Here is a 27,303-nt window from a genome sequence, read left to right on the forward strand (position 1 = left end):
TCTGCTTCCAATTTTAGAGTCTAAAGTTCCTGGAGATACTGTTTCTTTTATTATTTTAAAACAAATCTTTGTATATTCTAAGCTGGTATCAGCTTCTCTCCATATTCTGCCTTTGTTTCCTCTTTTGATAAAAATCTCATTTGGCTGAAAAGTCACCTGTGCTATTTTCAGAAATGAAAGTTAGGCACCAGCTGTGCTGTTTTTCCAGTGAGAGAGATAAAATGCCCCAAACCATCTCTCCTCTCAGTACCAATGTGGAGCCTTAACCAGGGCAAGGCTGAGGGTGACTGATATCCTGGACTCCCCTCCCTGGGGAGCCTTGAAGACACTAGAGAGCCTTGGCAAACTTCAGCAGAGTGGCTCTGAGGGTAAGAAGATGGGTATAAACACGTTACATGCCCTGGATACCATTTCCCCTCATTTTGCTACTGCCCTAATGATTTGGTTTCCTGAGAACACCGTTTGCAATCCTCAGTCCAAGTTTCAATACTCTATATGGTCACAGAGAGTTGTGACCATATAAAGAGGTTGTGTTTTTGTTTGTTTGTTTGCCTACATTTAACATCATCTGTGTTAGTATTCAGTAAACATCAGAGGCCTAATGGAATTAACTAGAAGAGACTATGTCACAGCACCCAGACAACACAATGTAAGATGTAAGTGCTGACAAAATGTGTTACAGTGGTCCCTCATATCTGCAGGGCATTGGTTCCAGGACCAACCCCATCCCCGATACCAAAATCAGCAGATGCTCAACTCCCTTCTATAGAATGGCACAGGCCAGTCAGAACCCATGGATATGGAGTGCCAATTATAGTACTTTGCTTTGGGCTTTTTTCCCTACAGTTGTATTAGTTCTATCTTTCTATCAGTTCTCTGATGCTTTCAGCTAGCCATTGTCTCAAGAAACATGTAGACACGTTCCTTAGTGTGGAGCCCTGCTAACGATGAGTACATCCATATTCTACCAACTGGACTGCTTCATTTGTGACGGTAAGTTAGAGGTTAAACATTACTCTGTGCTTGTTTCAGGAAATTATTAAAAAGTTACCTCCCAATGGAAAGGCTGATCAGAACACTGAGAAAAAAATGAAGGACTAAAACATTGCAACTCTAGTAAAAGGTCCCTCACGCTAAAGGGCGAACTCCACATTACATGAGCCTTACTGGAAAAGAATTACAAAACAGGATACGTTTTATAAACTAAAGCAAAAAAGTCAAATGCTTTCATTCCTTAGGCTGATAGCATCCTTATTTTTTTGTAATTTAGCAAGCACTTAGCCGTAATTATTGTACAGGGAAGAATTCTGCTCCCCTAAAATCCGTTTCTGTGATATGTTTCGGCAAGGCGGGTGTTTGGTTTTTTTCTGGGTGTGGGCTTCAAATCGAATTTTTTCATTCTGAAACTGTTTTACAGCTCAATATAGGCAGCCTTTCTACTGAATTTATTCAGATATGCAGTAGCTGAAATAATCACAGTGCGTCAAAGCAACTGCTATGAGCACAGCCTGTCTCCCATTATCCCCTCCCACATTTTCTACGTGGCACTATTCAGTTCCCTAGACAGGTCACTGCTATTCATTCTCTCTCTCTCTCTCTCTGTCTCTCTCTCTCTCTCTCTGTCTCTCTCTCTCTCTCTCTCTCTCTCTGTAACCAAGACTTTTCTGTGCTACGTATGCCTTTACCACCCTGTCCAAGCCTCCAAGGTGTTTTCCCTGATTTATTGAATCTCTTATCTTACCCTCACCCAAAATATAATGTCCTTTATCCCCTGCACCTAAGAGAGTGTTTGCAACATAGATGGTGATCAGTATTTGTTAGTGGAAAAAAATAGCTAAATGTTGAGGACTACTCACTGGCTACATAAACCCATAACATTTATTCATAATATCAGATCATTTGGTGATTGAACTGAAACTGTATCCTGGCCATATTTTTTTGTCCTATCTTTTTTGGTAATGGATTGGCTTTGTAGTGAATAATGTGTGAACTTCTCTACTGCAGCTAATTCAACACCAAATTTTATCTTGTTGTAAGATTAATGGATGCAACATAACAAATTATAAAAAGGAAGAACAAAATGTTTTTTCATCTGCTGATAAAAAGAACAAGTATAGAGATAAGAAAGCAAAACGGAAACATTGCTATGATTTTTTTCCCTTTAAAAACAAAGTGTTTCTTTTCCCTTTAACATAATCTTCAAGAATTTTCACCAATAATCTTACAATAAGGTAATTCATACTGAAGAGTGGATAACTACTATAAGATGGATGCCAGTTTTTTAAATATTTGAAATGCCTCTAAGAAGGTGGCAGCTGTCACTCCTGATACAACTAACATCTATTTACATGATTATGCTGCACATTTATTGGCACTGGAATGTGTGTGTAAAAACACAGATATGCTTTACATTCTATGAACCAAAACTACTCAGCTCCCAAACTTATTCCCCGTAACCAATACACCTTCAACTCCCACGTGGTTATCCATGGTACCCGACGTAATGCCTGATTATTCATATGAAAATGCTATTTGCTATTCTCCCATCGACCAAAAATTAAGAAACAAATGCAATACAACTCATTTTAGCTTAATATTTACCATATAACTAACAGTAAAAAAAAAAAAACTTCACTATAATAAATTATTATACTTATAAATTATCGTTTCAGTGAAGGAACTTGATTTCCTTTTAATGCTTTTGCTAAAATAATGTGTACAAGTGAGGTTATGCTGAGGACAATTTAAATTTCTGCAAATGTTTCTATTCATGCTTTGGCGTATATTAGTTAAAACCATATGAAACTGCATATTTATTGTCTAAAAATAGTCAAATATTGGCAATTTCATATGGCTCAACCTAAGAGTAAGCCTGGTTTTAGAAGGCACTTATCTGCCGAGTAAGAAAATAAATAATTCTTATAACTTAATGAAGCTGAAGAACAAATTTACCCAAGGGCAATATAATTTTCTTCTAACTTGTAATCTTGCCAGGTTGCCATTCTCCTTTGCAAAATGAGTATCATGGGATTTTTGCTACCTATGATTAGAATTTAAATTGTATGTCTCATATGATTCCCAGGTAGCAGAATTCAGCAGTTACTCATTTAGGTATTTTCAATGAAAATATTTGGCTGCAGTCAGTCTGCCACAGTGCAAACTAGTACACATCCTCAGGCTAGAACGCTTTGCAGTAGATCATTCTCCAGTTTTTATTCCATAGCAGGAGACCTGGTAAAGCAGCTCCTGGTATCTTTTTAAGTTTGCCTGTAAAGTATAATTATAACTATTCCACTCCTGAGTTACTTGTCTCAAGGACTTTTGATGATAGCTCTAGTATTGAAATAGTTTCCCCAAGGATCAGAAGCTTATTTTAATAGTTTTAAGATCCTTTGTTGTATTTTCAAGTATACTTCTGCAATAAAGATAATAGTATATTATCTTTCCTCTGTGAGACTGATTAACTGACACACCCTCAGGTCCTCCGGTTTTTCCCAGGAGAGATGGTGGATGGCATTTAAATACCATACAGTGTCACACAGCCCTTGTGACCAATGGTAAATGCACATTTAGACGATGGCTGATTGGACCTAAGGGTTCAGTTTATGAAGTAGAAATATTATGAGATTTGCCATCAGAAGATTTGAACTGGACCTGAACCAGAGATTAATGTTGAAAATTTACCATTATGTGACCACAAACAAGTTATTTAACCTCCATCAGTAAAATGAGAATGATAAATATTTTGGCTTCAAGTGTCTCCAAGGCTTTGATAAAGATCAGACGGAAGAGTGTATGACAAGTGATTTGTAATCAGTGAAGCACTATATCCAAAATGGTCATTGCCAACATTATTGATAACAATAACAACAGTACCCACAAATCCTCTTCCTTCCCATGGGATTTACATTTTAACTGAAGACTTAGTCCCTACTTTGGTAACATGAAAAAAAAAAAATGCTGACACCATTAAGTATAGTATGACCTGCCATTCTCTCATGGAATGTTTGCTCAGGACTTCAGACTTGATTTTAAAAGCCACAAGGTGAGTTTCAATGGTCTCAAATGCTTCTTATAATGTCCAGTGCATTTAATAGTTCTTTTTTTCCTCTTTCTGTACACAACAAATACAATTCTGTTTCATAATTTTCTAATTTCAACACGCTTTAAAGTTGGGTCTCAAAATACTGACAACACTTTCAGAGAATTTTAACATAAGTTTTTCTATTACAAGTTGCAATGAGTACAACAAATGGAACTTGGTTTACCCAGCTTTCTTGAAATTCCTCTACAAGGTGCTCACATAACTTAAAGCTTGTGTACTTGTCTCTACAATATTTATATGGAAGAATAGCATTATTGGATGTATAAGCTAAAGACTGCATATATAATATTAAATCTTATTTTATCCTCTGCAAATTTCCTTATATAATAGTGAGGCTAGCACTGACCAGTCATCTCACATTTAGAGGGGAGCTTAAGCCAATGTTACCTACTAAACTAGAGTATTTACTATCCTATTACATAGGTTACAAGGAGGCATTACCATAAATGACTTAATTTGATCTTTATTATATTTATGTGAATTGGCTGGGGCATGAATTGGGTTGTTACTCATCCGTCCAAGCCCCATGGTTAATCAGTGACACAGCTATACGTGAGAGCCATATCTAGTGAACACCCTAAAAGAGAGTAAGCTGTGTCTTTGTGCCCTCTACCACAACACCAACAAAGCAACAAACAACATACAACAGAATCCCCATAAGGTTAACAGCTGATCTTTCAGCAGAAATTCTGCAAGCAAGAAGAGTGGCAGGACATTTTTAAAGAGATGAAAGGGAAAAACCTACAACCAAGATTACTCTACCCAGCAAGGATCTCATTCACGTTTGACAGAGAAATTAAACCCTTTACAGATACGCAGAAGTTAAGAGATTTCAACACCACCAAACCAGCTTTAAAACAAATGCTAAAAGAACTTCTCTAGGCAGGAAACACAAGAGAAGGAAAAAACCTACAATAACAAACCCAAAACAATTCAGAAAATGGTAATAGGAAAACACATATCAATAATTACCTTAAATGTAAATGGATTAAATGCTCCAACCAAAAGACACAGGCTGGCTGAATGGATACAAAAATAAGACGCATACATATGTTGTCTACAAGAGACCCACTTCAGACCTCGGGACACATACAGATTGAAAGTGAGGGTATGGAAAAAGAAATTCCATGCAAATGGAAATCAAAAGAAAGCTGCAGTAGTAATTCTTATATCAGACAAAATAGACTTTAAAATAAAGACTACTTTAAGACATAAAGAAGGACACTACATAATGATCAAGGGATCAATCCAAGAATATATAACAATTGTAAATATTTATGCACCCAACATAAGAGCACGTCAACACATAAGGCAAATGCTAATAGCCATAAAAGGGGAAATCGACAGTAACACAATAGTAGTATGGGACTTTAACACCCCACTTTCACCAATGGACAGATCAACCAAAACAAAAATAAATAAGGAAGCACAAGCTTTAAATGACACATGAAACAAGATGGATGTAACTGATATTTATAGGACATTCCATCCAAAAACAACAGAATACACTTTCCTCTCAAGTACTCATGGAACATTCCCTAGGACAGACAATATCTTGGGTCACAAATCAAGCCTTCGTATTTATGAAAATTGAAATCATATCAAGTATCTTTTCTGACCACAACGCTATGAGATTAGATATCGATTACAGGAAAAAAAACTGTAAAAACTATGAACACATGGAGGCTAAACAATGCACTACTGAATAACCAAGAGATCACGGAAGAAATCAAAGAAATCAAAAAATACCTAGAAACAAAACACAATGAAAACACAATGGCCCAAAACCTATGGGAGGCAGCAAAAGCAGTTCTAAGAGGGAAGTTTACAGCAATACAATCCTACCTGAAGAAACAAGGAACATCTCAAATAAACAACCTAACCTTACACCAAAAGCAATTAGAGAAAGAAGGAAAAAAAATACCCAAAGTTAGCAGAAGGAAAGAAATCATAAAGATCAGATCAGAAATAAATGAAAAAGAAATGAAGGAAATAATAGCAAAGATCAATAAAACTAAAAGCTGGTTCTTTGAGAAGATAAACAAAATTGATAACCCATTAGCCAGACTCATCAAGAAAAAAAGGGAAAAGACTGAAATCAACAGACTTTGAAAGGAAAAAGGAGAAGTAACAACTGACACTGCAGAAATACAAAGGATCATGAGAGATTACTGCAAGCAACTATGTGCCAATAAAATGGACAACCTGGAAGAAATGGACAAATTCTTAGAAATGCACAACCTTCTGTGACTGAACCAGGAAGAAATAGAAAATATAAACAGACCAATCACAAGCATTGGAAGTGAACCTGTGATTAAAAATCTTTCAAGAAACAAAAGCCCAGGACCACTTGGCTTCACAGGCGAATTCTATTAAACATTTAGAGAAGAGCTAACACCTGTCCTTCTCAAACTCTTCCAAAATATAGCAGAGAGAGGAACACTCCCAAACTCATTCTACAAGGCCACCATCACCCTGATACCAAAACCAGGCAAAGATGTCACAAAGAAAGCAAGCTACAGGCCAGTATCACTGATGAACATAGATCCAAAACCCCTCAACAAAATACTAGCAAACAGACTCCAATAGCACATTAAAAGGATCATACACCATAATCAAGTGGTGTTTATCTCAGGAATGCAAGGATTCTTCAACATATGCAAATCAATCAATGTGATACACCATATAAACAAACTGAAGGAGAAAAGCCATATGATCATCTCAGTAGATGCAGAAAAAGCTTTTGACAAAATTCAACACCCATTTATGATAAAAACCCTCCAGAAAGTAGGCATAGAGGGAACTTGCCTCAACATAATAAAGGCCATATATGACATGCCCACAGCCCACATCGTTCTCAATGCTTAAAAACTGAAACCATTTCCTTTAAGATCACGCACAAGACAAGGTTGTCCACTCTCACCACTATTATTCAACATAGTTTTGTAAGTTTTAGCCACAGCAATCAGAGAAGAAAAAGAAATAAAAGAAATCCAGATCAGAAAAGAAGTAAAGCTGTCACTGTTTGCTGATGACATGATGTTATACATAGAGAATCCTAAAGATGCTACCAGAAAACTACTTGAGATAATCAATGAATTTGGTAAAATAGCAGGATACAAAATTCATGCACAGAAATCTCTTTCATTCTTATACACTAATGATGAAAAATCTGAAAGAGAAATTAAGGAAACACTCCCATTTACCATTGCAACAAAAAGAATAAAAGTCCTAGGAAAAAACCTACTTAAGGAGACAAAAGACCTGTAGGCAGAAAACTATAAGACACTGATGAAAGAAATTAAAGATGATAGAAACAGATGGAGAGGTATACCATGTTCTTGGATTGGAAGAATCAACATTGTGAAAATGATTATACTACCCAAAGCAATCTACAGATTCAATGCAATCCCTTTCAAACTACCAATGGCATTTTTTACAGAACTGGAACAAAAATTTTACAATTCGTATGGAAAAACAAAACACCCCTTATAGCCAAAGCAATCTTGAGAAATGGAGCTGGAGTAATCAGGCTCCCTGACTTCCCACTATTCTACAAAGCTACAGTAAGCAAGACAGTATAGTACTGGCATAAAAACAGAAATATAGATCAATGGAACAGATAGAAAGCCCAGAGATAAACCTAGGCACATACTGTAACCTTACCTTTGATATGGGAGGCAAGAATATACAATGGAGAAAAGACAGCCTCTTCAATAAGTGGTGCTGGGAAAACTGGATAGCTACATGTAGAAGAATGAAATTAGAACACTCCCTAAGACCATACACAAAAATAAACTCAAAATGGATTAAAGACCTAAATGTAAGACCAGGCACTATAAAACTCATAGAGGAAAACCTAGGCAGAACACTCTGTGACATAAATCACAGCAAGATCCTTTTTGACCCACATCCTAGAGAAATGGAAATAAAGACAAAAATAAACAAATGGGACCTAATGGAACCTAAAAGCTTTTGCACAGCAAAGGAAACTATAAAGAAGACGAAAAGACAACCCTCAGAATGGGAGAAAATATTTGCAAATGGAGCAACTGTCAAAGGATTAATCTCCAAAACATACAAGCAGCTCATGCAGTTCAACATCAAAAAAACAAACAACCCAATCCAGAAATGGGCAGTAGACCTAAATAGACATTTCTCCAAAGAAATGGAGAAATTGCCAACAGATTGCCAACAAACACATGAAAGGATGCTCAACATCACTAATCATTAGAGAAAGGCAAATCAAAACTACAATGAGGTATCACCTCACACCAATCAGAATGGCCATCATCAAAAAATCTACAAACAATAAATGCTGAAGAGGGTGTGGAGAAAAGGGAACCCTCTTGCACTGTTGGTGGGAATGTAAATTGATACAGCCACTATGAAGAACAGTATGGAGGTTCTTTAAAAAACTAAAAACAGAACGACCATATGACTCAGCAATTCCACTACTGGGCATATACCCTGAGACAACCATGATTCAAAAAGAGCCATGTACTACAATGTTCATTGCAGCACTATTTACAATAGCCAGGACATGGAAGCAACCTAAGTGTCCATCGACAGATGAATGGATAAAGAAGATATGGCACATATATTCAATGGAATATTACTCAGCCATAAAATGAAAAGAAATTGAGTTATTTGTAGTGAGGTGGATGGACCTAGAGTCTGTCATTCAGAGTGAAGTAAGTCAGAAAGAGAAAAACAAATACTGTATGCTAACACATATATATGGAATCTAAAAAAGAAAAAAAGGGTTCTCATGAACCCAGGGGCAGGACAGGAATAAAGACACAGATATAGAGAATGGACTTGAGGATACAGGGTGGGGCAAGGGTAAGCTGGGATGAAGTAAGAGAGTAGCACTGACATGTATACACTGCCAAATTTAAAATAGATAGCTAATGGGAAGCGGTTGCATGGCACAGGGAGATCAGCTCGGTGCTCTGTGACCACCTAGAGGGGTGGGATAGGGAGGGTGGGAGGGAGACGCAGGAGGGAGGAGATATGGGGATATATGTATATGTATAGCTGATTCACATTGTTATAAAGCAGAAACTAACACACCATTGTAACACAATTATACTCCAATAAAGATGTTAAAAAATGTGATCCAAATAAGGAAAAAAGTGAATTATGGATTTTATGTGTGTGTAATTCCAATACATTTCAAGTGCTCTGTATATTCCAACTGGAGTTGAAATAAGCTGGGGGTTCTTTTGGAGGAAGCCACATAAACCTCATTGTATTAAGGCACTTTCACCCTGTTGCTCCAGGTACTAACTGGCTCCATGTTGGTCAATGCAAGAACTATTTTTAGAGGAAGGAAATCTGAAACCCCCATAAATTATTTCCCTAAATCTCTATTTAAAACCAATACAAATTAGTGATACCCCGATGCTTCTCCTTAAGGGAGCAACTCCAAGGGTAACTGAGAAAGGCTCGTTCCTCATTTCCATCCCTGCATTTCCACACAAACTCACACATGCAATCACGCCATACCGTGAACAATATCACATCAAAGAAGGTTCTCAGAAACAGTTTTTTTTACACAGTGTTGGGTTTGTTTCTTCATTTTCCAGTATTTGCAATTCTAAGGATCATGATAGTGTCAGGTGATATAAAGAGGGAGAAAAAATTCTGTCTGTATATGTAAAATTCTGTCACATAGGAAATGAAAATAATATCAAAGCTCCACACACAGTTTAAAGGAAAAAAAAGTGTCTTCAAGAATTAATGATGGCTGCTCCAGGGAATTTATACAAGCCTGCCATGTTTCAAAAGCAGAATCAAAGTGAATCTAAGTTCCAACTGAGTTGCAGTCCTGAAGAGCTGGGAAGTGTTGTAGTAAAAAAAGAGGAAATCATATGTGAATAACTTAAAGGTCTCTGTATGAGGAAACTGAAGCAAAAATTAATATGGTAACTATGAATATTATTTAGCAGTCTAGTGACAATCCAAAGAAATTTAAAGCAATAATCCCAGTCACAGAAAGGGGAGAGTCTCATATAACAGAAACACATTTACTACAATTTTAATTCTAGGAACCCTAAAGCAGTGCCATCCATACAGCCCCATTCTTGTCAATATCAATGTGATTCTCCTCTCCCAGCCGCTCCTTTAACCATCTGTAACTTAGTGACAGCTCAAAGTTTATTTACTAAACTCAAACTCACCCACAGATTCGGTCCACCAAAGCCAATCATGTTTTCTGTCAGAAAAGTAAGCCTCTTTCTTCAGTTAGAAGGAGTTAGAATGTCTGATACGCTTTCCCTAAATAACTAATGATCTGTTCTTCTCCAGGGTTTGGGAAAGCTGGAAATATCTGAACAATGAGCCAAAAGGAGGGGTATCAAAATCACCAGGAGTACTTGTTTAACATATACATAGAGCTTCCTGAGCCTTTCCCAAACCTACTGAATTAAAAACCCTGGTCCCAGAAATAGCTATCTTTCAAATGTTCCCAGTGATTGCCAAGTAAAGCCAAGTTTGGGAGGAGCCATGGCTGCAATCATAGTTCACAGTGGTGCCTCCAAGTGGTGGTTCTTGTTAGCAGTTCTAAATAGCATCAGGGGCAAGTGCTCTCAGCAGAGGCAGCACTCCGGCTGATAGCAGCTCTGGTTGGAATTGGCTCCCTGTGGCACTGCTGGAGAAGTACATCGTTGCAGCTGTACCCACCAAAGTTTTTGTCTTTGGCTGCCCTCAAAGTAATGGAGGCCCCCTGCGGTCTGTTACTACATACTATACAACTATTCTGGAGCTTAGGATCATTCTCTCAAGGCAAGGCAAGCAGGGTTCCTGCTGAGCCCTCTCTTGGCACTGCTGATGCAAAATCACCTTTCTAAAATGAAACTCTTGGAAAGTTTTGCTCCAAGTCTCCTTCTGTTTACACCCTGGATAACAACATACTAGGCCATACTATTATGACCATTGCCTCCATTGCCCTCTATTATTTTTCCTCTGCCAGTCCTGAGACTTGATTATCTCATAGCTCAGTAAATTTCTCTTCTCCCTTTGGGTGCAAGCCCAGGATGCTAGCCTGCAGAACTACTCTTCTTCTTGGATGCAGTTGAACCCAGTGATCTAGGGGACTGGGTATGTGCCCTTCTGGTGAATCCACATGACTAACATTTGTTGATCTCTTGCAGGCAATGTGAGGTGGAGGACAGAGAATGGACCAGGCTAGAGGGTGGAGGCCAAAAAGTGGCGGTGGCTGTAGCAACAAATAAAACTGAAGAAACAAGCAGAGATGATGCTGTTAAGACTCAAGAGGTCAGAAGGAAAGGCTAAATGGTCTCCAGTGATAATATGGACAGAGGAGAGCGCTGAAGTTTGGATATAGATGTCAAAGTCAAGGCTATGATATCCTTGAATTCCTAAGGTATTCACCTAAGGTATCTTTCAGCTCTAAAATGATGTACTTTTCACCTGAAATATGATATCTTGGAATGTTCCAAAAGTTATGGCACATGTCTCTAAAACTCTACAGACAAGTAATAATGTAATAAACCTTAGACTCAATAGATTTGATGTTACTCACAGAAGACTATTTTCTATTAATGTTCTATACCTATAACATAAACATTATTACTTGAGACATGTTTATTTCATAATGCCTTGCTGCACAGGTGAGTCTTAAAAATACTCTGCTCTTATTTTTCTTATTCTCTGACTTAAATTTATATTTAAAGTGTATTATGAAGATCTGGAAGCAAATGATCATTCAATGCTTAGTCAAAAATATACATTTCAAATCATGGTGAATATTTAGATATTGTTGTCTAAAATAAAATCCTATCTAGAAGACAGTAAAACTTATAAACCAATAAGGAGGACATAGGAGATGTGCATATAAAAATAAATATGAGTGATGCAATAAGAAAGTTGTTTCACCTCTGTGGTATTCTTCCCCCAAACCCAGTAGCCCAGTCTAATCATGACTCAAAATGACTAACATGTTACAAAAAACTTGACCAGTACTCTTAAAAGTGATTAAGGCCAAGGAAAACAAGAGACGATTAAGAAATTGTCATGGATTAGAAGAGACTAAGGGGACACAATGATGCAATAAATGCAGTGTAGTATCCCAACTTGGATCCCAGAAGAGAAAAAAAAAAAGACATTAATGATAACATGAATTAAATCTGAATAAATCTGTGGTTTAGGTAATAGAGTATCAATATTAATTTCTTATTTTGACAAATGAATGGTAATTATGTAAGATATTATCCTTAGTGGGAGCTGGGTAAAAGGGACATACAAATTCTCTGTCCTCTTCTTACATTTATGTAAATATAAAATGATTCCAGAATAAAAAGGCTTTAAACAGTGCATATGAGACTATGCTTCTGTTTATAGTAAATTATATAATTAGTGCTAACACTGTCAATAACAACTAGACCAACTGGACAAAATATATAAAAACATTTATGTAAAGCCATATGACAGCTCAGGAAGATAAAGAATCAACTTCTCAATATCAAGGAGAAGACTGATGTCTATACAGATAATTAGTGTATTGTGACAGCTTTTGTCCTGTGGACATTTCCCTGTTCAGAAGACATGGCTCAGAGACTGAGCAGTGCTTTGACAGTCTTGCTGTACTAGGAGGACAAAAGTTGGATTCCGGAACTTGTATGGGTGAGACTTAGGTAAATTCCACACACTTTAGTTTGGACTTCAAAGACAGGAAGCCTAGAATGGGGATAAACTAGAATTAAATCAGCTGTCATGGGAGTTCAGCACAGCTTTGAGGCATCTAAGTATCCCAGAAATTGGATTAAGATGATCCATATTGTCATTGCCTGGCAGAAGCATCAGAAAATCCTCATAAGGTAAAGATAATTTCTTAGGCCTAAATTATTTCTATACACAGTTTTTCAAATACAACTTCTGATAAGCAAAAATAATCAAGAATGTGAGGATACGATACAGCATAGGAAAGAATCGGCAAATGAAACAGAAATAAAATATATTCACAAAGGCCAGATATTAGAATTATAAAATGAGAACTCAAACAATTGTTACTTTATGCTCAAGGAGATAAAAATAGAATATTGAAAATTTGAATATAATTTTATTATTAAAAATTCAATAGGTATATAAAAATTTGATATAAAACTAGATACCAAACTATTTTAAATGAACCAAAGAGAAATTCTAGAACTGAAAAATATAATACATGAAATTAAGAATCTTATGATTGGTTTCAATAGTAGTTTTTACATAGCTGAAGAGAGACATCGTGAACTCAAAGTAAGCAAGAAGAAAATATCTAGAATGAAGGACAGAAAGCCAAAAGGATGACTATGAATAAAAGAGAGTGTAAGATGCACAGTGTATACTGTGAGAAGTTCTAAATTATTCTAAATCATATTTATAGAAGAGAGATAATGGGGAAGAAGCAATATTTGGAGAGTTAGTGGCTGAATTAGTTCTTGAACTGATGAAAGACATCACTCTGCAGATATACCAACCAAATAAATCCCAATCTAGAAAATAGAAAGCTATCATCTATAGCAACACTGCCCAATAGAACTTTAGGCAATGATAGAAATGATCTATTCTGTGCAATCCAGTGTGGTAGCTGCTAGTCACATGTGGCTATTGAGCACTTGAAGTGTGGCTGTGCAACTGAGAAACTGAATTTTAATTTCATTTGAATTAATTGAAATATAAATTTAATAACCACATATGTCTAATAAAGATTGTAATGGGCAGTGCAGATCTGGAGCATCATAGTAAAACTAGTGAAAAACAAAGATAAAAATCTTTAAAGAAATAAAAGACTTTACAAAGGACAATTATTAAATAGTTACCTTTTCCACATAAACAATGGAAACCAGAAGACAATAAAATATGCCAAAAAACAATAAGAAACCTACAATTCTATACCCAATAAAAATATCCTTCAACAATGGAGATGAAGTCTTGTTATATGTCTAGTTTAAGTCATAGGGCATATTAGAGATGAATTTGCAAATTGCCTTTGAAACTTTTGAGATACTAAGAAACTTCTGTTTCTGTTTCCCTGTACTCTGAGAATTCATCTTCTCAATGTGGCTCCTTTGGCTCACCCAGATGGACGTTACCACTTTCTGTACACACTTCTGCTGTGGCATTTATACTATCATTTTGCATTTACTGGTTTACATATTTGGTTTTTACTTGAATGTCACTTCTCTGGGAAGTTCTGAACATAAGCACCTAGTAATTAGATTTCAGATGGTACTCAAAAGTGAATCATTTTAAAACTGAAATTTAATAAGATTTATTTCATAGTCACTTGTCTGGGAAATATTGGAGACAAGCATCCAAAAATTATTCCCACATGTTATATTGTAGTTGATATCCAAAACTATTACTTTAGAACTGAAAGATGCCTTAGGACAATTTATATATAAAACTAATTCATGTATTAAAGAAATTCAAACTCAGAGATTAAGTGACCTGCCCAACATCCCACAAAAACAAGAGCCAGAAGCAGAGCCCAGTCTTCCAGTCCCATGTACATTCTTCTATATCATGATATCTCAGGATTAAGAATCTTTCTACTTTAATGGATCCAGCATATCTATCTCTATATCTCTTCTAAACCATTATTTGAGTTTAGCTATTACCAACTTTTAAAAAAAATCGACTTCCAGTCTTCAGTCTGAAAGAAACACTAACCTAGGAGTCAGGGGACCTGGATTCTTATCTCAGCTTTGTCACCAGTGGATCTGGGAGTCTTGGGAGATTATCACCTACCTTTGCTGGACCTGTTCATTCCAAAAAGTAATATGTTTCACAGCATAATATATAAAATGAAGCAGATATTCTAGGAGAGGTCTGAATTTAATTCATATTCTTAAATACTATCATTCTACATCAAATATTTTGAATTTACTTTCTGTTCCTCACCTCATCCACTTTCCAATGAGAGAAAAATAGACTTAAAAAAGCATGTCACAGAGAAAGTTGAATAAGTTGTTCTTAAAAGTCACCATCAGGGCTTCCCTGGTGGCGCAGTGGTTGAGGGTCCGCCTGCCGATGCGGGGGACGCGGGTTCGTGCCCCGGTCTGGGGGGATCCCGCATGCCGCGGGGCGGCTGGGCCCGTGAGCCATGGCCGCTCGGCCTGCGCGTCCGGAGCCTGTGCTCCGCGGCGGGGGAGGCCGCAGCGGTGAGAGGCCCGCGTACAGCAAAAAAAAAAAAAAAAGAAAAAGTCACCATCAATGATTAGTTTTTAGTGAATGTCTAATACAGCATAGCCAGTTAAACACAAACAAATAGAATGTGTGTTTGTTCCATGTTGGCAAGTTGACACGGTCTAAAGGATGGAGAACCACCATCATTGTAGGGAGAGCATGCTTCAGGGATATACATGTAACTTGTATGTTACACATCTATCTGGGTACATTTTACATTGTTCAACAAATTTCTGAATTAGACCATTTTTTTAAAGGTAAAGAATAGCTTTATAAATATTAGATAATTATTGGTTCTGGGTAAACACTGGATCCAGGAGAAAAATAATACAAATTCAACTCAAATATAGTCTCTCTGCACTCCTCCGTACTCCCATATCCTCAGGCCAATCTGGCCAGGACTTTGGATGCCTCTGGGCACAAAGCAGGCTGAACAGCTGTTTGACTCACTGCTTTTGACTCCTTGTCATTTGGCAGATTGGAATCTCTGCTGAGAGCACCATTTGGATTTCTTTTCGCCCAAAACTGATATTTTTGAACATGAAATTGAAATATAGTGAGGCACTGGTATACATTCATAGAATAATAGTGCCAAAAGAGAGTGTGATAGATTTATGTCAAAACTCTAACTTGCCCCCAGAAGTGTTTAAAGAGATAACCCTAGATTGGTGGAGGTGGGCATGATAGTGTATGAATATGGATTTTCTGAAACTGTGAATATAAAAAATGATACCAGCTTTAGGTGTGTGAACTGGTGAGGAGAGAATATCAGACATGAATATAAATAGAGATGTATACAAACAGGTAGGAAAAAAAGAGCTAGGCCGTATATACTGAAGGGAGACTGATTAGGGAAATATAACTAGAGAATCCAAAAAAGTCACTAAGTCTAGGTTTGGGTATTTGAGAGAAGGCTACTAATACTATGACTACGACTACCAACAAAAACAACAATCTCAATAGTTGTTATTATTATTATAACAAGAGCAACAAAAATAGTTAATGCTTACAAAGCAATAGTATATATGTCTGTCAGCACTGTTCTAATGTTTTAAACATAATAATTCATTTAATCTTCTTGACAATCATAAGAAATAAGAACTATTGTTATTGTTTCCAATTTATGGGAGATGAAACTAAGGCACAGAGAATTTAAGTCAGTGATTCAAGATCACACAGCTGGTAGAGGTAAAGTCATGGTTTGACTCTGTGGCTGAAAAGCAATGAATGAATCTAAAATCTTACCCATACAAAAAAAAATGCTACGGAGAAATTGAACGCTTTTGAATTAAGCATATAATAAGCAAAGCCTGAACAAAGGAAAGGAACCCCACTGCAGCACTATGTGGTGACAGCAGAAAAACATACAAAAACTGACAAAATTTCCTTCTCTTTAGGTCCTTCAGGTGAATTATATTTCTTCCCAAATTTACCTCTTTTGTCCCCATCTTCAGACCAGAGTACACACAGATCTAGGCCTTCTTTTAAGGTCTCAATCCTCCTCCAATTATTAGCAAACCACAGTGTTAGAAAAGTCTCTTTATATTTAAAATTAAAGTCTCTTTATATTTAAAATTAATCACTGACTTTCCAACTTAAGCCCATTTCCTCTTCTCTGATCTTTATTGGAAATGGGAGATAACACACTAGAGGAAGGCAGTTAAAATTCTAATCACTTTCAGTTTTTCCCTTTTATTTAATAAGTTATTTAAAATGTACTTCTGCTAAATCCTATTTTAAAATCTCCCTGACATTATGACTGATATATTCTAGTTTTTATGACAGGCCTATTTTGGCACCTTAAATGTACTGAGGGTGAGTTTTCTCATCTTACCTCTCCGTTTTCTAAGGGGTGTATCTTGGAATAAAATGAAGTGCAGATGACCTCATCATCTTTGGCATATGATGGTGGTCCAGTGCGGGGATGAATATTGTAGAGTGTTAGGCACTCTGTGTCCGTCACAGCATGATACTGCCAGGGCTTATAATCAACATCATCAAGTGAGCGTTCCAAAATCCAGTTTCCAGGCCGAGGGGAATTAGCTGCTTTCACAATCACATACGCAATCTGGAACACCTGGGGAAGAGTGACAACAACATGTAACTCTGAATTCCAAAGTGTTCTCACTATTACATATCAAATATAAGGCCTACCTAAGGCTACAACAGATTTTATTCAGATATTATTCCATAACCCTATGATATTCTCTAAAAATATTTTTACTGTTACATATTCATATTTCGTACCTTTTGGCTAAGATGAGATGTTCCATTTTGTGGATTTTAGTTCTCTAATAACTCATTAACATCATTTCACGTAATTTTTGAAGTTCTATTATAATCACAATCAGTTAAAACATTTATTACATACCAATTTACTCACCTTACTCTGTTGGAAATTATAATATATGAGTTAGAAATTCCATGTGTGGATAGTGCTTGATAGATTAGAAAACAGTTACTTATGTCACCTAATCCTCAGACAAGTACCATCCGTTACTGTGGTACAGCAAAAACAACATAGTGATTCAGAGGCACAATCTTGTATTCAAATTGTGGTCCCAGCATTTCTGTGACCTCGGGCAGATTATTTTACTTTGTCAACTCCTAGCTCCCTTATCTGCAAATTAGGGTCAATAATAAGTACATTAAGTACACTACTGAGAGACAATTTAGATTAAATGAGATAATGTATGCAAAATACCTAGCAAAAGGCTTGGCTATAAATACTCAATAAATGTCATTTCCTTTACATCCCCAAATAGAAAATAACGGGGAGGAAATTCTAGTACATGCAGACAACTGTTTGAAACTGGAACATATTCAATGAAGGGTTTCTGTACCTTCTGTATAAGAGGTAAACATGTGTTAAAGAAAAGGAAAATAAAGGCATCAAGTGACCATAAATCAACAGAGTGACAATTGAGGGAAATATGGCAATCCTCTACGTTCAAATCTACATAATATATGAAGAGGTAAAAAATAAATATTCTGGATATTTTGCGATGGTCCATATGTGTCTTTACCAATTCAATCCAAAAGAACAATGCACAAACATTACCGAATGACATTTATTTGCAATGTGCTGGGTAGAAAGGTAGATACAAACTAGTTTAAGTTATTGTCCCACCATCTATGAATTGATAATATATTGTAATAATGAGATATATAATGAGTACACTAATAATAAAGCAGTGGTATATCTTCTTTTCAGTAAATTCAGTGAGGTACAAGGAGCTTGTCAACCCTAAGCTCTGGGTGATTGGGGTCATTGAAAGGATACAACTGGAGGACAAATCTGCTAAAATGTGATTAAGGGTCTGCTTAGAAGGGAGCTTGAAAGGAATGTTCTGAAAATAAACCTTACTTGCTACATAGTTTTGACATGAGACTTTCAGGAATACATCTACACTGTCTATGGTACACTTTAAGGGACTTAATTTAAAAATATGAAAGGTTGATATATAAGACGTAAGACAGGAGACCTTCAAGATGGCAGAGGAGTAAGACGTGGAGATCACCTTCCTCCCCACAAATACATCAGAAATACGTCTACAAGTGGAACAACTCCTACAGAACACCTACTGAACGCTGGCAGAAGACCTCAGACTTCCCAAAGGCAAGAAACTCCCCACGTACCTGGGTAGGGCAAAAGAGAAAAGAAAAGAAAGAGACAAAAGAATAGAGATGGGATCTGAACCTCAGGGAGGGAGCTGTGAAAGAGGAAAAGTTGCCACACACTAGGAAACCCCTTCACTGGCAGAGACGGTGGGTGGCGGGGCGGGGTGGGTAGCTTTGGAGCCACAGTGGAGAGCGCAGCTACAGGGGTGCAGAGGGCAAAGCGGAGAGATTCCCGCACAGAGGATCAGTGGCGACCAGCACTCACCAGCCTGAGAGGCTCGTCTGCTCACCCGCCAGGATGGATGGGGGCTGGGAGCTGAGGCTCGGGCTTCGGAGGTCAGATCCCAGAAGAGGACTGGGGTTGGCTGCGTGAACACAGCCTGAAGGGTTAGTGTGCCACAGCTAGCTGGGACAGAGTCCAGGAAAAAGTCTGGAACTGCCTAAGAGACCATTGTTTCGGGGTGCACGAGGAGACTGGATTGAGAGTACCGCCAAAACGAGCTCGAGACGAGCTCGAGACGAGCTCGAGACGGGCGCGAGCCACGGCTATCAGCACAGACACCAGAGCTGGGAATGAAATGCTAAGGCTGCTGCTGCAGCCACCAAGAAGCCTGTGTGCAAGTACAAGTCACTATCCACACCTCCCCTCCTGGGAGCCTGTGCAGCCCGCCACTGCCAGGGTCCCGGGATCCAGGGACAACTTCCCCGGGAGAACGCACGGCATGCCTCACGCTGTTGCAAGGTCATGCCGACATCTGCTACCGTAGGCTCGCCCTGCACTCTGCACCCTTCCCTCCCCCCAGCCTGAGTGAGCTAGAGCCCCCGAATCAGCTGCTCTTTTAACCCCCTCCTGTCTGGGCGGAAACAGATGCCCTCAGGTGACCTACATGCAGAGGTGGGGCCAAATCCAAAGCTGAACCCCAGGAGCTGTGCAAACAAAGAAGAGAAAGGGAAATTTCTCCCAGCAGCCTCAGGAGCAGCTGATTAAATCTCCACAATCAACTTGATGTACCCTGCAACTGTGGAATACCTGAACAGACAACGAATCATCCCAAAATTGAGGCAGTTGCCTTTGAGAGCAACTGTAGACTTGGGGCTTGCTCTATGCGACAGACTGGTTTCTGGTTTTATGTTTATCTTAGTTTAGTATTTAGAGTTTATTATCACTGGTAGATTTGTTTATTGATTTGGTTGCTCTCTTCCTTTTGTTTTTTAATGTATAGATATATATATTTATATATATTTTCCTTTTTCTCTTTTTGTGAATGTGTATGTGTGTGCTTCTTTGTGTGATTTTGTCTGTATAATTTGCTTTTACCATTTGTCCTAGGGTTCTGCCTGTCCTTTTTTTTGTTTTGTTTTGTTTTGTAGAGTTTTTAGCGCTTGTTATCATTGGTGGATTTGCTTTTTGGTTTGGTTGCTCTCTTCTTTCTTTTTTTTTTAATTACATTTTAATTTTTAATAATTAAAAAAACCTTTTAATTCTTTTTCTTTTATTTTCTCCCTTCCTTCCTTCCTTCCTCCCTCCTTCCCTCCATCTCTCTCTCTCTCTCTCTCTTTCTTTCTTTCTTTCTTTCTACTCCCTTTTCTTCTGTGCCATGTGGCTGACAGGGTCCTGGTGCTCCGGCCTGGTGTCTCTGAGGTGGGAGAGCTGAGCTCAGGACATGAGTCCACCTGAGACCTCCCAGCTCCATGTAATATCAAACGGCAAAAGCGCTCCCAGACATCTCCATCTCAACGCTAAGACCCAGCTCTGGGCTTCCCTGGTGGTGCAGTGGTTAAGAATCCACCTGCCAATGCAGGGGACACGGGTTCGAGATCTGGTTTGGGAAGATCCCCCATGCTGAGGAGCAACTAAGCCGATGTGCCACAACTAATGAGCCTGCGCTCTAGAGCCCGCAAGCCACAACTACTGAGCCTGCGTGCCAAAACTACTGGAGCCCGTGTGCCTAGAGTCCATGCTCTGCAACAAGAGAAGCCACCACAATGAGAAGACCGTGCACTACAATGAAGAGTAGCCCCCGCTCTCCACAACTAGAGAAAGCCCGAACGTAGCAATGAAGACCCAATGTAGCCAAAAATAAATAAAATAAAAATAAATTAAAAAAAAAAAAGACCCAGCTCCACTCAATGACCCATAAGTGACAGTGCTGGACACCCTATGCCAAACAACTAGAAAGGCAGGACACAACCCCACCCATTGGCAGAGAGGCTGCTAAAATCATAATAAGATCACAAACACCCCAAAACAAAACACCAGGCGCAGTCCTGCCCACCAGAAAGACAAGACACAGCCTCATCCACAGGAACAAAGGCACTAGTCCCCTCTACTAGGAAGCCTACAAACCCACTGAACCAAGCTTAGCCACTGAGGGCAGACACCAAAAACAATGGGAACTACATCCTGCAAAAGGAGACATCCTGCAAAAAGGAGACATCAAACATAGTAAGTTAAGCAAAATGAGAAGACAGAGAAACAAACAGAAGAAGGAGCAAGGTAAAAACCCACCAGACCAAACTAATGAAAAGGAAATAGGCAGTCTACCTGAAAAAGAATTCAGAATAATGATAGTAAACATGATCCAAAATATTGGAAATAGAATGGAGAAAATACAAGAAACGTTTAACAAGGATCTAGAAGAACTAAAGAGCAAACAAACAATGAAGAACAACATAATAAATGAAATTAAAAATGCTCTAGAAGGAATCAATAGCAGAATAACTGAGGCAGAAGAACAGATAAGTGACCTGGAAGACAAAATAGTGGAAATAACTACTGCAGAGCAGAATAAAGCAAAAAGAATGAAAAGAATTGGGGACAGTGGTAGAGACCTCTGGGACAACACTAAACCCACCAACATTCGAATTATAGGGGGTCCCAGAAGAAGAAGAGAAAAAGAAAGGGACTGAGAAAATATCTGAAGACTGTAGTTGAAAACATCCCTAATATGGAAAAGGAAATAGTCAATCAAGTCCAGGAAGCACAGAGACCCCATACAGGATAAATCCAAGGAGAAACACGCCAATACACATAGTAATCAACCTATTAAAAATTAAAAACAAAGAAAAAATATTAAAAGCAGCAAGGGAAAAGCAACAAATAACATACAACGGAATCCCCATAAGGTTAACAGCTGATCGTTCAACAGAAACTCTGCAAGCCAGAAAGGAGTGGCAGGACATATTTAAAGCTATGAAAGGGAAAAGCCTACAACCAAGATTACTCTACCCAGCAAGGATCTCATTCAGATTCAACGGAGAAATTAAAACCTTTACAGACAAGAAAAAGCTAAGAGAATTCAGTACCACCAAACCAGCTTTATAACCAATGCTAAAGGAACTACTCTAGGCAGGAAAGCACAAGAAAAGAAAAAGACCTACAAAAACAAACTTAAAACAATAGAATTCAACACTCAAATCAATAGAATTAGAAATAAAAAAGAAGTAACAACAGACACTGCAGAAATACAAAGGATCATGAGAAATTACTACAAGCAACTATATGCCAATAAAATGGACAACCTGGAACAAATGGACAAATTCTTAGAAAAGCACAACCTTCCAAAACTGAACCAGGAAGAAATAGAAAATATCAACAAACCAATCACAAACACTGAAATTGACACTGTGATTAAAAATCTTCCCAGAAACAAAAGCCCAGGACCAGATGGCTTCACAGGTGAATTCTATCAAACATTTAGAGAAGAGCTAACACCTATCCACCTGAAACACTTCCAAAATATAGCAGAGGGAGAAACACTCCCAAACTCATTCTATGAGGCCACCATCACCCTGATACCAAAACCAGGCAAAGATGTCACAAAGAAAGAAAACTACACCCCAATATCACTGATGATCATAGATGCAAAAATCCTCAACAAAATACTAGCAAACAGAATCCAACAGCACAATAAAAGAATCAAACCCCACGATCAAGTAGGGTTTATCCCAGGAATGCAAGGATTCTTCAATATACGCAAATCAATCAATGTGATACATCATATTAATAAATTGAAGCAGAAAAACCATATGATCATCTCAATAGATGCAGAAAAAGCTTTTGAAAAAATTCAACACCCATTTATGATAAAAAACCTGCAGAAAGTAGGCATAGAGGGAACTTACCTCAAAAAAATAAAGGCCACATATGACAAACCCACAGCCAACATCATTCTCAATGGTGAAAAACTGAAACCATTTCCTCAAAGATAGGCACAAAACAAGGTTGTCCACTCTCACCACTATTATTCAACATAGTTTTGGAAATTTTAGCCACAGCACTCAGAGAAGAAAAAGAAATAAAAGGAATCCAAATCAGAAAAGAAGAAGTAAAGCTGTCACTGTTTGCAGATGACATGATACTACACATAGAGAATCCTAAAGATGCTACAAGAAAACTACTTGAGCTAATCAATGAATTTGGTAAAGTAGCAGGATACAAAATTCATGCACAGAAATCTCTTGTATTCCTATACACTAATGACAAAAAATCTGAAAGAGAAGTTGAAACACTCCATTTTACCATTGAAACACAAAGAATAAAATACGTAGGAATAAACCTACCTAAGGAGATAAAAGACCTGTATGCAGAAAACTATAAGACACTGATGAAAGTAATTAAAGATGATACAAAGAGATGGAGAGATATACCATGTTCTTTGATTGGAAGAATCAACACTGTGAAAATGACTATACTACCCAAAGCAATCTACAGATTCAATGCAATCCTTATCAAACTACCAATGGCATTTTTCACAGAACCAGAACAAAAAATTTCACAATTTGTATGGAAACACAAAAGCCCCTAATAGCCAAAGAAGTCTTGAGAGAAGAAATAGAGTTGGAGGAATCAGGTTCCCGGACTTCAGACTATACTACAAAGCTACAGTAATCAAGTCAGTATGGTACTGGCACAAAAACAGAAATATAGATAAATGGAACAGGATAGAAATCTCAGAGATAAACCCATGCACATATGGTCACCTTACTTTTGATGAAGGAGGCAAGAAGATACAATGGAGAAAAGACAGCCTCTTCAATAAGTGGTGCTGGGAAAACTGGACAGCTACATGTAGAAGAATGAAATTAGAACACTTCCTAACACCACACACAAAAGCAAACTCAAAATGGATTAAAGACCTAAATGTAAGGCCAGACACTATAAAAGTCTTAGAGGAAAACATAGGCAGAACATTCTATGACATAAATCACAGCAAGATCTTTTTTGACCCACCTCCTAGAGAAATGGAAAAAAACAAAAATAAACAAATGGGACCTAATGAAATTTAAAAGCTTCTGCACAGCAAAGGACACCATAAACAAGACAAAAAGACAACCCTCAAAATGGGAGAAAATATTTGCAAATGAAGCAACTGACAAAGGATTAATCTCAAAAATTTATAAGCAGCTCATGCAGCTCAATATCAAAAAAACAAACAACCCAATCCAAAAATGGGCAGAAGACCTAAATAGACATTTCTCCAAAAAAGATATACAGACTGCCAACAAACACATGAAAGAATGCTCAACATCACTAATCATTAGAGAAAGGCAAATCAAAACTACAAGGAGGTATCACCTCACACCAGTCAGCATGGCCATCATCAAAAAATCTACAAACAATAAATGCTGGAAAGGGTGTGGAGAAAAGGGAACCCTCCTGCACTGTTGGTGGGAATGTAAATTGATACAACCACTATGGAGAACAGTATGGAGGTTCCTTAAAAAACTAAAAATAGAACTACCATATGACCCAGTAATCCCACTACTGGGGATATATCCTGAGAAAACCATAATTCAAAAAGAGTCATGTACCACAATGTTCATTGCAGCTCTATTTACAATAGCCAGGACATGGAAGCAACCTAAGTGTCCATCGACAGATGAATGGATAAAGAAGATGTGGCACATATATACAATGGAATATTACTCAGCCATAAAAAGAAATGAAATTGAGTTATTTGTAGTGAGGTGGATGGACCTGGAGACTGTCATACAGAGTGAAGTAAGTCAGAAAGAGAAAAATAAATACCATATGGAATCTAAAAAAAAAAAAATGGTTCTGAAGAACCTAGTGGCAGAACAGAAATAAAACTGCAGACGTAGAGAATGGACTTGAGAACACAGGGAGGGGGAAGGGTAAGCTGGGATGAAGTGAGAGAGTGACATGGACATATATATACTACCAAATGTAAAATAGATAGCTAGTGGGAAGTAGCCACCTAGCACATGGAGATCAGGTCACTGCTTTGTGACCATCTAGAGGGGTGAGATGGGGGGAGTGGGAGGGAGATACAAGAGGGAGGAGATATGGGGATATATGTATATGTATAGCTGATCACTTTGTTATAAAGCAGAAACTAACACACCATTGTAAGGCAATTATATTCCAATAAAGATGTTTAAAAAAAACATAAGACAGGTGGCTCTGATGCTGGTCTTTTGAGATCTTTAGTAGGATGTGAGCATTTCTATCTGTGTGCACTAAGGGGAGAATCACGAGCCATCATATATGACTGAAAGTACGGATGGTATTTGCATCTTAGGCACAGTTGTGGAAATACTGGTAATTAAAATACTGAAATACTTCTGTAGTTGGTAAATCACTGCTGCCCAAGCCTTCCAAATGCCTCCTCTCTCCTGAGATCATCTGGTTAACCTTGGGATAGCAAGGAATAGCCAAGACATCGTCTCTGATTAGTCTGGGCTTTGACCAATTCTAGTTTATTGACTAACACTCCAGGTGGGAAATATTATGAATTTATATTTCCAAAGGTATATAGATAAGTGTAATTGCAGATATACACACATATATGCCTATGTGTCTATAGTTATTGGAATACACTTAGACATTTTGGGGAAGGGTAGATATGGACATCTTAAAGCTGTGACCAATGGGGTTTGGCAATCAAGAGTCAAAGAGATAAGAAGAGCTTTTAAATTTCATCTAATAACCTGCTATATTAATTGCATTAATATAAATGTCTTGGTTTTTAATAGAATTATTTTTAAAATAAAGAAGTATTTTTAAAAGTATTGAAGAAAGGACAAGAGTAGGAGTAAAATGGAATATACTCTAGCAATCATAATCTAAAGTATTTGCTACTTCTGCATTTTTTAGGTGTTATTCATAAGGAATTATTTCTCTTAGACACTCTGTATTCAATAACTCATACACATGGAACCTCTTTAAAAAGGAATTCACTGAAGGTCAAACCTATTGATTAATCTGATAGAACAGAGAGATATTTGATCCTATTAAAAATCTGAAATACCCTGTTCCTAATTTCTGGTAATCCTAAATTATTCGTGACAAAGTCTATAAAATGATAAAGAATATGAATAAATAAATTGTGAGCTCCTAAAGGGCAGAGATGCTACAATCCTTATTATACCTTATTATAATTCTTTTGAAATAGTGTGCATTCAATATTTATTAGTTTTAACTGAATAACCAAAATCATTGCAACATGCTTCCATGTTACTTCTACTAGCTTAACACTTTCTTTTCTGTTTGTTAGAGCCTGAATTTCAGTCAACCAGCATATTTTGTCACTTGTAGGAACTAAGACATACATCGCTTGTAATGTTCGTCCTATTACATCTCTATGAGTTGAAAAAATTTCTTAAACTCTTTTACCCTCTGTTTCCCAGTGTTTCTTTTCCAAAGTCAAAACCATGGAAAGATAACGAATATAAAATACTGCATGGTCTTTGGAAAAAACAATCTATATAAATATTGTAAATTAGCAAATTTCTATCCAGAAAAAAGAATGCACAGATATTTTCTTAGTGGAAAACAAAAAGAGAAATATCAAAGCATAATTAGAGATCACAAATACAAATAAGAAAAATAAAGATACACTGATGTATGGATAAAGTACTTTGTTTAGAAACAACTCAGCAAGCAAATACAGGAAAAGGCCAAATTGTCTTGGAGCTACAACATGGATTTATGACTTAGGACCTTCTGTGCTGGCTCTGGAATAATAGATGAAATCCATGAAAAGAAGTTATACTAGAAACCACACAGACTCTTTCTATAATTCAACATAACAGCCTACATTAAGTGACATGGAAAAGCAGTCATTGCCTTTGAGAATATGTCACCCCATTTCAAAACAATATCCTTCTTTCATTTATCTTCTATGGATTCTTTCACATTTCATGCAAAATTAATTAAATTAGTTAGCATGTAGTATTTTGAATAAACTTTTAAAAATGTGGTAGACAGCATTATTGGAAAACACAATGAATAGAAGTATTCTTTGAAGGCGTCAGGCAAAGACTGTCAAAATTCTAATAGTGATTTTCTAAGTATGCCAAAATTTTAATGACTTGAATAGAATAATTCTCTAACGTACTCATGCTACTTTTATTAA

The 27,303-nt window shown here is 37.4% G+C and overlaps 1 protein-coding gene across 1 annotated transcript in view; it reads right to left on the bottom strand.

Moving 5' to 3' along the window:
* LAMA2 (laminin subunit alpha 2) overlaps positions 1-27,303 on the bottom strand; it is a 603,102-nt gene that overhangs the window by 376,121 nt on the left and 199,678 nt on the right. The window contains exon 4 of the mRNA XM_082855622.1: positions 17,136-17,378. Within this exon, the coding sequence (XP_082711748.1) occupies positions 17,136-17,378 (243 nt within the window). The remainder of the gene's footprint in view (positions 1-17,135; positions 17,379-27,303) is intronic.

This window comes from Leucopleurus acutus (assembly GCF_964270905.1).
Source record: "Leucopleurus acutus genome assembly, chromosome: 15".
Taxonomy (NCBI): Eukaryota; Metazoa; Chordata; class Mammalia; order Artiodactyla; family Delphinidae; genus Leucopleurus; species Leucopleurus acutus.